The following is a 13319-nucleotide window of genomic DNA, read 5'->3' on the forward strand; positions in this document are numbered from 1 at the left end:
CGTCCCACTGTTGCGCAACATGGAATGTTGCGCAACAGACGCTCCCAGCCTGTGGAGCGATGCGATCGATTTTGATATCAATAATCATCATCCTATTGATCAATCTCCGTCTGGGGCCCTTAAACTGTTTTAACACAATAATGTTAGTTAGTAAATTATGTAAAATATCTGGTTGTAAATCACTATTCAAGGTATGTATGCGGGAGAGGTATATAGTTCATGTTGTGCAACACACATTAACCCTTGGTGTAATTGGTCTCTCACACACACACACACACACACACACACACACACACACACACACACACACACACACACACACACACACACACACACACACACACACACACACACACACACACACACACACACACACACACACACACACACACACACACACACACACACACACACACACACACCTAAAGCAGAGCCATTTCTAATCAATTCAATAGTATCTCTGTCTGTCCCAGTATTTAACATAAACATTGTTATTTATTGTACTTCCTGTGTTATTTATTGTACTTCATGTGTTATTTATTGTACTTCCTGTGGGACTCACATCGAAGTCGGCGGCGAACATGTCGTCCGACTCTGTAAACATGTCGGGGGCCGACGGCTTCTTTGGGTTGGCTCCTGGACAGCAGGGGGCAGCAGAGAGAGACGGAGGTTGGAGACACAGATCTACAAGCTCACAACACGTCACAAAGTGACATGTTGTAAGCTTGTAGATCTGCTATTTCTACTATTTTTGATAATTGTCTGAAAATGACATTCCTCAACATGGAAACGATAAGACGAGATTATACACAAATAAGTGTGATTATCTAAAATAATTGTGATTAGTGGATGCTGGTCTGATGATGTAATAAATGTAAAAAGCGGCATATACAGTTAATATACAGGGAGTTTACGGGAGTTTGTGGGAAAGTTGAACCGTCCTTCTCCTGGGCGATGAGGTTGTGCTTGGCCTTGATGTAAAGGTTTATTATTAAAGGTCTATTTACCGTCCTTCTCCTGGGCGATGAGGTTGTGCTTGGCCTTGATGTTGGCCTCGAAGGTGTTGAGGTTCTCTCTCTCGTACTCCTTGACGTCGGCCGCGACGCGCTCCAGCACGTCGTCGGGGGAGGGGGAGCGGCTCCGCGTGCTGCTCTGAGGGCTGCTGGGCTCCGACGTCTGATTGGTGGAGGAGGGGTCCTCGCCACCCGCCTTGTATTTCTGTTGGAATAATTCAACATTAACAACATTTAGGCCTGAGGAGAGGAGAGGAGGGGAGGGGAGGGGAGAGGAGAGGAGAGGAGAGGAGAGGAGAGGAGAGGAGAGGAGAGGAGAGGAGAGGAGAGGAGAGGAGAGGAGAGGAGGGAACGAGACCTGGACGATGGCGAGGCGTTGCTGGCGTCGCTGTTCGATCAGAGCCTCTTCGTCCAACTCTTCAGGGTCGTCAAAGTCCAACCTGTTCACACACAGAGACACAGCCCTTTATCACCTGTTCACACACAGACAGTCCTTTAACACCTGTTCACACACAGAGACAGTGCTTTAACACCTGTTCACACACAGATACAGTGCTTTAACACCTGTTCACACACAGAGACAGTCCTTTAACACCTGTTCACACACAGAGACAGTCCTTTAACACCTGTTCACACACAGAGACACAGTCCTTTAACACCTGTTCACACACAGAGACAGTCCTTTAACACCTGTTCACACACAGAGACAGTCCTTTAACACCTGTTCACACACAGAGACAGTCCTTTAACACCTCTTCACACACAGAGACAGTCCTTTAACACCTGTTCACACACAGAGACAGTCCTTTAACACCTGTTCACACACAGAGACAGTCCTTTAACAGATTCTATACATAGGACGTCTGAGAACGTCATAAGGACCCCGAAATATTAGTACTATTGACGTGTGAGGACGTCCTAGCGACGTCCCAGCGACGCGGGGCGAGATAAGAATATTCAGAATTTTTCCTTTTTTTTTTTTTGGCATTTCGCTTTTCGCTTGCCGTATGCTAACGCTCAGTGCAACCATTAGCTTGTCATTGACTCCCATGTTAGCGCGGCCGAAAGAATGACTCGTATCTCCTAATCCAAGGCGCTCTCCGCGGTGATGAATGGATCGATATGCTGGCGCTTCATTTCTGCTCCTCATCCGTCTCTCCCGCAAAATATGAACGTTTTTTGGAGCGTAAAACAATATATTAAGATGATCGGGGATGTGAGGTCCCTTTGTAAAGTCAACTTTTTTAGGCAAGTGTTTCCTGTTTCATGGCTTTCAAAGTAAAAGCGATCAGACAACTCTGGCACTCTATAGCCTTTATTTTGAAGGCACTTCCTGTACTAAATGTGTTAACACCTGTTCACACACAGAGACAGTCCTTTAACACCTGTTCACACACAGACACAGTCCTTTAACACCTGTTCACACACAGACAGTCCTTTAACACCTGTTCACACACAGACAGTCCTTTAACACCTGTTCACACACAGACACAGTCCTTTAACACCTGTTCACACACAGAGACACAGTCTTTTAACACCTGTTCACACACAGAGACACAGTCCTTTAACACCTGTTCACACACAGAGACACAGTCCTTTAACACCTGTTCACACACAGAGACACAGTCCTTTATCACCTGTTCACACACAGAGACAGTCCTTTATCACCTGTTCACACACAGACAGTCCTTTATCACCCCGATCGCACAGGGTTATTTAATCCATTAAATCAGAGCACTCAGCGATTTATAGCAGCAGAGCACATTTAGCGACAGACCGGATGTTATCCCGGATGTGGCTGAAGTAGCTAAATGTAGCCAAAACACTCTAGAGGCGATCGACAACAACGGGAGGTATGATTAAATCTACCGCGACTAGCGACGGGACCGCGGTGGGTAGTGGCGGATATCGCCAGGTACCTGGCGATGCGATTACACATCGTTTCCGAGGGTCACGATTCGATTAATCCCGATTAATCCTGATTAATTGGGCTATGTTACGATTCGATTAATCCCGATTAATCATGATTAATCACTCACTGTTAATCACTCAGTCACTGTGTGACTAATAAACAAAGTGCTTTCTAATGATTATGAATATATATATTCTTTCACAGTGCACGTTTTTAACTCAAATCTTTGCTTCTAGGGGGGTCCATAGAAGAAAATATTTTCAGATGGGTGTCCGTGGCCAAATACAGAACAGCAATAAGCAGCTTTCTTTAAAAAAAAAGAATGAGTTTGTACAAGCATACAATAAATATATATTAATAATGACATAAGATGTCATGTCATAGAAATACATGGGCAGGATTTCGGTTGAGGTCAGCAGCACTGTCAAATTGCCTTTATTCTTTGTTAGGACAAAAAAGGTGCTTTTCTTTGTTTCCTTATTCAGGGATTTAATTTTCAGTTACTGAAGTGTCATTAAGGAAGCTTTGGGGTAGTTATTGAGACTATTATGTTGCACCTTTCTGTTTGTTTGCACACATTAAGGAGCATTTGGTTTAAAGTATTTTACAAGTGTATGGCAACATTTTGGATTCTATGATGTTGAGGGGACACGGGAACTCGATACAAGACCATATTGCCCACTGACATCCAGAGATGCAGTCAAGACAACCATCCCGATCCCGAACACACGGACAGCTGCCCAATGTGCCCATGCACTAAGAAAAGGCGTCTAGAATTACGAAGTCCATCGGCACTGCAAAGGATTTACGTTCACATTCGGTCGTGGGGAGCGACGGATTCCCGGGCCATGTTAGCACTTTGGAGCCACACTACATCGTCCCATCTCGGCCACATTTCACAGGCGGTCGATGGTGTGAGTTTTATCGAGTTCTCGTGTCCCCTCAACCTCATACAATCCAAAATGTTCCCTTTCTGTCATCTTTTTTCTCTTTCCCTCCGCGTTGGTAACTCGTTCTGTTTTGGTTGTTGAAAGCTAAAGCGTGTGCGAGCGCTGTGTGTGCGTCACTCTAAACGGTCCGGTACGACGACGCAGCCAGTCGCAGATTAGTTCCGCCCTTTTGCTCCGGTAAAAAAAATACATTATATAATCGATGTTTGACATTTGTGCATCGATGAATTATCGCCCATGATGGCATCGCGATTAATTGACTAATCGATTTTTTTCCCCACCACTAGCGGTGGGCCGTCTAACGCAGGATCTTTGATTAGACGTTATCATTTAGATCACACACACAAACACACAGTCACACACAGTCACACACACACACACACACACACACACACACATATACACACACAGTCACACAAACAGTCACACACACACAAACAGTCACACAGACACACACACTCACACTTCCTCTCCCGATGACTCCTGGTCGACCTTCATGCCCTCCGATAGGCTGCCCTTGAACTTGTCCTCGTCTCGGCTCCGCCTCCTCCTCCTCTCGCGGTCGCGGGACATGGAGCGGCGCCCGTACTGTCGCAGACGACCGTAGCGGTCTCGGTCCCCGGACCTGAGATGAGATGAGAGGAACCGGACCGGATAATACACACAACATTAGAACCCATTCTGACCAGAGATGAGAGGAACCGTTCACCGGACCGGATAATACACACAACATTAGAACCCATTCTGACCTGAGATGAGATGAGAGGAACCGGACCGGATAATACACACAACATTAGAACCCATTCTGACCTGAGATGAGATGAGAGGAACCGGACCGGATAATACACACAACATTAGAACCCATTCTGACCTGAGATGAGATGAGAGGAACCGGACCGGATAATACACACAACATTAGAACCCATTCTGACCCGAGGACGATTCTACTAATGCCTTCTAAATAGGGGTGTCCAACCGATAACCGTTAGCCGTTTATTAATTGGTTACCGACAACACTAACGGCTAATGGTTTACCGATAAAAAAATATATATATATATTTTGAAGCGCCGAGAGCGGGCACCGCGGCCAAGGCGCCAAGCCCCTCTTTCCACCTGCACGGTCAGTGGCAAAATACAAAAGGACAACATTGTCCAGTAGAAGCCAGCATGGCGTTGGCTGCTGGGCTGATGAATCTTCTGTATAAACCTGACCGTTCGCTCTTAGGAAAGAATATTCAAACATGGAACAAATAAGATATCAAAACGACATGGTCATATTATGTTGGCATGAGGAATGGTAGGTTGTGCGGTATTTCGGTTTCACGGTTTGATACGGTTTAATTATATCATTAAGGTTTCGTCCGTCAAAACCGGCAAACCGTTTCACCTGACATGAGCGTTGGGTGGCCGTGATTATTGTTTACGGAAGCAGTGGAGAATGGCTGCGTCGCATGATCCATCCGTCCGAGCCAAGTGACACACAAGCGCTAAATAATAAGCTGTGTGTGTGCGCTGTATGGTTTACGTCAAGTCACAAAATAACTTGTTGCTGTGGATCGCTATGACACAGAGCTATGCTGGGACCGTCACAGAACAGAATCGTTGCAGCTCAGCATTGCAAAAATATTCCTATCAGCAACAGCAACTGGCCCACTCTCTGTCAGGCATGAACTAAACTCAGTGGATCAACTGGACCACTCTCTGTCAGGCATGAACTAAACTCAGTGGATCAACTGGCTCACTCTCTGTGAGGCATGAACTAAACTCAGTGGATCAACTGGCTCACTCTCTGTGAGGCATGAACTAAACTCAGTGGATCAACTGGCCCACTCTCTGTGAGGCATGAACTAAACTCAGTGGATCATGCTGAAATAATCTGATGCGAGACAACGGCTGCGTCTCCACTTCCAATCTAGAATTAATTATACGTCGCCACACTGCGGAGCGCGTGCAGAAAATAGCCGATCTACAAGCTTACAGCGCGTCGTCGCGCATTGTTTATGGATGCGTTCATGACGCTGTTTGCCTGTTCCTGGGGGCTACAGTATACACTACGGTAGGCAGATGTTTGCCTGTTCCTGGGGGCTACAGTATACACTACGGTAGGCAGATGTTTGCCTGTTCCTGGGGGCTACAGTATACACTACGGTAGGCAGATGTTTGCCTGTTCCTGGGGGCTACAGTATACACTACGGTAGGCAGATGTTTGCCTGTTCCTGGGGGCTACAGAATACACTACGGTAGGCAGAGAGGGAAGAGACAGGCCAACATGACTGACGAGACATCACAATAGCGAAAGAGGCCATCTTGTGGCGACAGACTGTAATAGCAGTCTCTGATTAACAAAATGAAATAATGCGAACGCATGGCCACGTTAAAATTAATTAGACCGTTAAAACCGAGGTTTTAAAATGTCCCAAACCGTCCAACCTTAGTATTTTATAGGGCTGACTTTCGATCACGTTTTTGATGATCGACGCTTCTAAATAAATTAGTTCGACGCCCACGGGTGCGATGCGAGGCGAGGTGCGATGAAAGTAGTGAGGCATTTTATAAACTGGGTGGGGGGGGGGGCGAGACGAGCAGTGACGCACACGCACAATTAATTAGGCTTAAAATAAAACAGCGATATAGCTGCAGAAGACAGAGAGGAGCGCATATTGACAATTGAATATATAACAATTGAACAGCGCCTGAAACAGGCATTACCTCTCCATCAAATAAAGATATATATAATCAAAACTCCTCTGTCATTTGTCAACTCTTCAAGCCTGACACTACGAAATAAAATCAACCACGGTTGATTTGATTGATCATAAAGTTAATGTGACTGTGAGTGTGCGTATGGGAAAAAATATATAAACTTCACAGATTATAGATCACTTGGAATTGTAACAATCTGTTGAGTATTGCCTGAATAATGCCACTAGTGAAATCCCATTTTTATCGACATGCGATGCCGATGGAGAAATCCCACATAGTTAAATTACCTCATAGTCATGCTGCATGCGCTGTTGGTCGATGAAGAATTATAATCCAAGGTTTGGCAATCATATTATGGTTTATGGTTGAAAGTAAACCATAATAAGTAAACTTTAAGAAGAGATCTGCAGTCATTGTGCTGCAGACAGTGCAGAGTGCATGAGAGCAGCTCCGCTTGCTAATTGAGTTGACATTTGCGCAACTTCACTGCATGGCATTACAGTAATTAGTTATTTGCCAGCACCTGCTCCAATATAGGCCTAAATCAAACTTTATTTATATAGCACATTTAAAACAATAGAAGCTGACCAAAGTGCTGTAGGCCTACAGGCTGAAACAAGTGGAGCATCACCATCAGCGCACAAAAAGAACATAATTAAAAAACAAAAACAAATAGTATAGGCTACATAATTACAATAATACGATCGGGTGCAATTAAATGCCAAAGAGAAAAGGTGTTTTGGTCTGGGTCTGTAGGAGCTGCTCTGCTGCATGGGAGTTCACAGTGATGGAACAGGTCAGTTCCAACTATAGGCCTAGTTTCATTCATGCCATTATACTCAGCCTATATGCACAACACAGTGCATGAGATTGCAGATCTTTGAATTGTCGGTGCGCGCACTCAGCATGTGAATCCAAAAGCGGACGCTTTTTTAATATGACTATTCAATGTTTTATTTCAAAATCGATTCCCGTGCGTATCGATTGATCCATGACGCCAAGCTGTGTGTGTGTGTGTGTGTCAGGATAGAGTCTATGACATCACTATGACATCACTATGACATCAGCCTCACCTGTGCGCCAGGGGAGAGCGGCTCCGCCTCCGGATGGGCGAGCGAGAGCGTCGTCGTGGTGACGGCGGGCTCCGCCTCCTCAGTGGAGAGCGACTCACCCTGCGCTCCCTCGACCGCCCGGGGGCGAGAGACATTAGGTCTGGACGCAGGCGCTTCCTAGAGAGAGAGAGGGGGAGAGAGAGAGAGAGGGGGAGAGAGACATTAGGTCTGGACAGACAGGAGAGGACAGAGAGACATTCCACTACAGTCTCATACCAACACCATTATTCTTAAGCCCACCACACACCGGGTGCACAGCGACGCGGCGCCATCGGAGCGCCGGTGTGCGATAGGTTCATTGAAAATAACGGAGGCGGCTGTTTTGACGCGCGGCGTTCGCAGACGGTGTGGGAGGCCCTTTAGTCTGATCTGTGCAATATATTTTTGGCGCTGAAACGATTTAATCGGTTAGTCGTAATCAATTAAACCCATTGTGGGCGGGAACCCCTTTCGGTGTTTTAAAGGTGCAGTGAAACGGAAAGGAGGATTTCTGCAATCAGTAGCAGCTGTGTTGGACGGATGCGCAGATATGGGGAATTAAACGGGTGAGCTTCAATTTTATTGGCTTTTATCGATGTGTATCTCTACACGTCATCACGCAGCACGTTTTCGTTTTAATAAATAAATAAAACAATCGTTTTTATGGACCTTTGATATAAAAACACACAGAAATGAGAATGTTTAGATGTTCTGACCTCATTGGGGACTCGGGCCGGTCCAGGTCTCTCCGGCGGGGGTCCAGAGGGGAGCGGCTCCTCCTCCTGGGGGGCGGAGACCTGGCGGTTCTGGAGGAGGGGGAGTGGCTACAGTGCTTGGACGTGGTCCTCTCGGCGGACGCCGTCTGTCCGTCTTTGTGTCGAGGCGGGGGCGGCGAGGCCGCGCCCCCCGCCCCTCCCCCCCGACGCTGAGGCGAGCGGTTCTCCTTCCCCGACGACGCGTCTTTGGACGGCGACTTGGCCGGCCGCTTGTCGCCTCCTCCTCCTCCTCCTCGCTCCGCGTCCGAGGAGCGCCCCGGGCGCGCCTCCGCCCTGCCGCGCCCACCAGGGGGCGACCGGGAGCCCTGCATGGTGGCAGAAATGACCCAGATTAACCCATTTTAACCTGAGATCAGATTCTAAAAATGTCTTCTACATCCTGACAGTTTTCTGAAAAAGATATGTTTCAGTCAGTCGTTCTACGATTTAAAAAAAATAGCAGAACTACAAGCTCATAGCACGCCACTCGGTGCCACACTATGAGCTTGTAGATCTGCTATTTTTCAATAGCAGATCCACCAAAAGGCCCCAAATGGGTTAAAGATGGAGTGACTCAATGTTTTCCAGTTTGTCATGTGTCTATGAGGTGACTGTACTTCATTAGACACCCTGGAGTTGGTTTTATGTGCAATGGTGTATTAACTTTGTATTTAGGGTTTCTTCCTGGAGGCTGAACCCTTGACAGTCAAACGGGCCAAAAAACAGTAATATAGTGACATCACACTATCAGCCCCCTCCCCTAACCCCTCCCCCTTTATCATACAACTACAGCTGTGGGTGCGGCTTCAGTTCAGGTGGATCACCAGTCACCACCAATCACCACCCACCAGGCAAACCAGGCATACTTAATGAACTGGTGGGCGTGCCCACATAAAAACGACATTTTAACAAATACTGTACACGTTTTTGAAAAACTTCTTCCTCCTTATATAACAATAAGAGCTGATGATCATGTTTTAGGGTGGGGAAAAAATCATGGCACTCCATCTTTAAGTCAGATTTCGGGAGGTGTAGTTTCAGACTCTATAAAAGCAACTGGTTCCCAAAACGTATCAGATCTACTATTGTCTCTAATTCTTAAATATTTGTCCTAATTTATGGAATTTCTTCTTTTTTTCTCTTTTTTTTCATGACATTACTGGAAAAGAAATCATTGGATTTTTGTAGGGCTGCACGATTATGAAATGATGACCGAGTCAAATCTGCCGATACGGATTCTGATATTCTACAGAGGACCACAATGGAAACAAGCCTATAGGCCCTATAGGGGCTTATTGGTCCAAAGCCTGTTAATAAAGTATTCAATCAATCAATAAATAGCCTGTACTCTTTTCCAAGTGTCTGTTTTCACAACTCAATGAGACGAGTACATTAATACAATGAGTACAGACATTAAATAGCTTAATTTTCTTTGCTGGTGAAAACAGATTAAATGTATATTATTTTGAGACCGTTCCGATACCGATATGGTATTTTTATGTTCCGAGGCCAATTCCGATTATGCTACGATTCATCGTGCATCCCTAGATTTTTGTTATTAACTTATGAAAAGTTTAGCTTTTTTGATGATGTTTTTTTTTGTTAAAATGTTTTGAAATAATAATAAAACAAACCGCCGCCGTCCTGTCCTGGTTGGCTTTGGTAATAATAATAAATAATAATAATAAAACAAACCGCCGCCGTCCTGTCCTGGTTGGCTTTGGTAATAATAATAATAATAATAATAATAAAACAAACAAACCGCCGCCGTCCTGTCCTGGTTTGCTTTGGTAATAATAATAAATAATAATAAAACAAACGAACCGCCGCCGTCCTGTCCTGGTTGGCTTTGGTCGCGTCGACGTCGGGCTTGGTGCGGTCCGAGCCCGGCCGTTCCGCCCGCCTCCCGCCCCCAGGGGGCGAGCTGCTGGACAACTTCCTGCCCCTGTCTTTGGATCGCCCCGCCCCCACCGGGCTGCGCGACGAGCGCTTCCTGTCTTTCGAGCGACTCCTGCCGCGGGCGCTCCTGTCTGGGGACAGAACATAGAGCAGTGTTAGCTTGCTAACATGCTAACAGGACAGAGCATAGAGCCGTGTTAGCATGCTAACATGCTAACAGGACAGAACATAGAGCAGTGTTAGCATGCTAACATGTGAGAAAGAATCACACCCGTGTGAAGTGAGGGGCGCTAATATATTAAAGTCTAACTCATGTTGATTATAGGTGATGTAATGGTGATGTAAAACAAACAGTGTCAAAACAAACATTAATTTCTCTTTATTGTTAATGTTTTAATTTAATGTTTGTGTTTAGGGACAAGTTGACGTACATTTTAGGGGAGGGGCTAGAGGAGGGGCTAGGGGAGGGGCTAGGGACGGGGCAAGGGGAGGGGCTATAAGCGCCCCTCAGAAAAATAAGAAGGTGATGAAACCTTTAGTCGCCTCCTTGCCGCTCTTGGCCATCCTGTCCTGCTTGCTGGGCTCCTTGCTGGAGGTCGTGCGGTCCCTGGAAGTCGTGCGGTCCTTGGAGGTCGTGCGGTCCTTGGACTCGGAGCGACTCCGGCGCTGCTGCTGTTTGGACGAGGCCGTCTTACCGCCGCCGGCCTCCGTCGTCGAGTCCCGCCTGGACTTCGCCCCCCCGCCACTCCTCCCCCCTCCTCCCCCCCCGGCCCTGGGCGACGCCCCCGAGGCCTTCCCCCCTCCCCCTCCCCCCCCGGCTGTCCTTTGGGTCCTCTGTTCGCCGTTCCGTACGCCGCGAGACTCGGCGCCGCCGTCCTCCTCCGAGCCAGAGTTGTAGCCCTGCAGGGGGGGGGAGGCGGGAGGGGGGGAATATTAGATCTAGTATTTTCACTAGGAAGAGACAAACAATTAACCCATTCTGACCTGAGATCAGATTCTAAAAACGTTCTTCTACATCCTGACAGTTTTCTGAAAAAGCTATGTTTCTAGTTCAGTCATTCTTCGATTTTTCCAAAATAGCAGACCTACAAGCTCGTAGCGCGCCACTCGGTGGCTCGCTATGAGCTTGTAGATCTGCTATTTTTACTAGGAAGAGACAGAGACAGAAACAATTAACCCATTTTGATCAGATTCTAAAAATGTCTTCCACATCCTGACAGTTTTCTGAAAAAGCTACGTTTCTATGTCAGTCGTTCTTCGATTAAAAAAAAATTGCAGACCTACAAGCTCGCACCGAGTGGCGTGCTATGAGCTTGTAGATCTGCTATTTTTCAATAGCTAAAGCATAACATAATGCTAACACCAAAAGAGGTTCCCGCCCAAAATGGGTTAAGTTGTATCTACAAGGAAGTACTTCGAGAAAAAAAAGCTGTCAAGATAGCTAATTAACTCTGCAGGGAGTTAGAACTACTTCCCTCTGGGAGACGGTACAAAGTACCTGAAGCTAACCGTAACATCTTTAAAAATCCCTCATTCCTAATGCCATTAAGCCACTAAATTATACCTATATTATGTCTCGCTAGATTTTCGTTTTTGTGTAAGTGTTGTTACTGTTGTTTGTTTTTTACTGTTGTTGAGACCGAAGACAAAATTCCACACGTGGACAATAAATGAAGCTAACTAACTAACTAACATTATACAGCGCTACCCTTCTCTCTAGACCAGAACACACGCTGGCTGGGCCAGGCTACCCGCCCCTCTAGACCAGAAAGCACGCTGGCTGGGCCAGGCTACCCGCCCCTCTAGACCAGAAAGCACGCTGGCTGGACCAGGCTACCCGCCCCTCTAGACCAGAAAGCACGCTGGCTGGGCCAGGCTACCCGCCCCTCTAGACCAGAAAGCATGCTGTCTGGGCCAGGCTACCCGCCCCTCTAGACCAGAAAGCACGCTGGCTGGGCCAGGCTACCCGCCCCTCTAGACCAGAAAGCACGCTGGCTGGGCCAGGCTACCCGCCCCTCTAGACCAGAAAGCATGCTGGCTGGGCCAGGCTACCCGCCCCTCTAGACCAGAAAGCACTAGACCAGACTGGACCTTGCCCTCCACCAGGGTACCAACCTGCAGAATGAGGCCCATGCCAGACTGGACCTTGCCCTCCATCAGGGTACCAACCTGCAGAATGAGGCCCATCCCAGACTGGACCTTGCCCTCCATCAGCTGGCTGTCCAGCTCTGCTTTGATCATGGCCCTCTGCTTCTCCAGGTCCTCCAGCAGAGCGCGGTCGTCCAGGCTGGACGGGTGGCCCGACGACGGGGACTCCGACGACTCCGTCTTCCTGAGGCCCAGCAGGAGGGACGAGGAGGAGGAGCCAAAGAGGGCGGAGCAGCCCGGGGGCCCGCCCCCCACCCCCGGGGGGGAGGAGGAGGGTGGGGAGGAGGGGGAGCCGGGCCCGCCCCCGGCAGCCTCCTTGCTGCGCTTGTGTTTCCTGGATGCGTTTTGGACGAAAAGCAACGTCTTAATCTCACCGACTAATATAGCATTTTATACAGACTTATAGCATGTTACGTAGACAGCACAAGCGGGGCTTTCAGAGTAAAAGCTGCCACATCTGCACGGCACCCCGAGCTGTTATTTTGAAAGAAATCCTGAACTTCAATCCGTACCCGTGCGTGCGTGCATGTAGTACCTTTGTGTGTGTGTGTGTGTGTGTGTGTGTGTGTGTAGTCCCTGTGTGTGTGTGGTCCCTGTGCGTGCGTGCGTGCGTTAGGGCTGGGCGATATGACAAAATCTCATATCATGATATAGACATTTTTTTATCACGATAACGATATACTCACGATATAGCATATTTTTTTACAATATTCTTTTTATAAAAAAGAAAGATTTTTGTTCAGGCCGAGTACTGTACTGTACTGTACTGTACTGTACTGTACTGTACTGTACTGTACTGTACTGTACTGTACTGTACTGTACAAGCTCTCCTCCCTGGCCTCTGTCTG

General features: G+C 47.4%; 1 protein-coding gene across 3 annotated transcripts in view; it reads right to left on the minus strand.

Moving 5' to 3' along the window:
* Positions 1 to 13319, minus strand: part of prpf4bb (pre-mRNA processing factor 4Bb) — a 37746-nt gene that overhangs the window by 14156 nt on the left and 10271 nt on the right. For all 3 annotated transcript variants that reach the window (XR_014570087.1, XM_083778815.1, XM_083778814.1), the window contains exons 4-12: positions 12493 to 12805; positions 10857 to 11223; positions 10249 to 10454; positions 8386 to 8750; positions 7652 to 7807; positions 4339 to 4500; positions 1372 to 1453; positions 1008 to 1218; positions 563 to 636 (exon numbers count right to left, since the gene is read on the minus strand). Coding sequence is in view for 2 of the 3 variants with exons in the window: in XM_083778815.1 (XP_083634941.1) it covers positions 563 to 636; positions 1008 to 1218; positions 1372 to 1453; positions 4339 to 4500; positions 7652 to 7807; positions 8386 to 8750; positions 10249 to 10454; positions 10857 to 11223; positions 12493 to 12805 (1936 nt within the window). In the remaining variant the exon portion in view is untranslated. The remainder of the gene's footprint in view (positions 1 to 562; positions 637 to 1007; positions 1219 to 1371; positions 1454 to 4338; positions 4501 to 7651; positions 7808 to 8385; positions 8751 to 10248; positions 10455 to 10856; positions 11224 to 12492; positions 12806 to 13319) is intronic.

The sequence above is a fragment of the Protomyctophum parallelum genome (assembly GCF_964188405.1).
Source record: "Protomyctophum parallelum genome assembly, chromosome: 12".
NCBI lineage: Eukaryota > Metazoa > Chordata > Actinopteri > Myctophiformes > Myctophidae > Protomyctophum > Protomyctophum parallelum.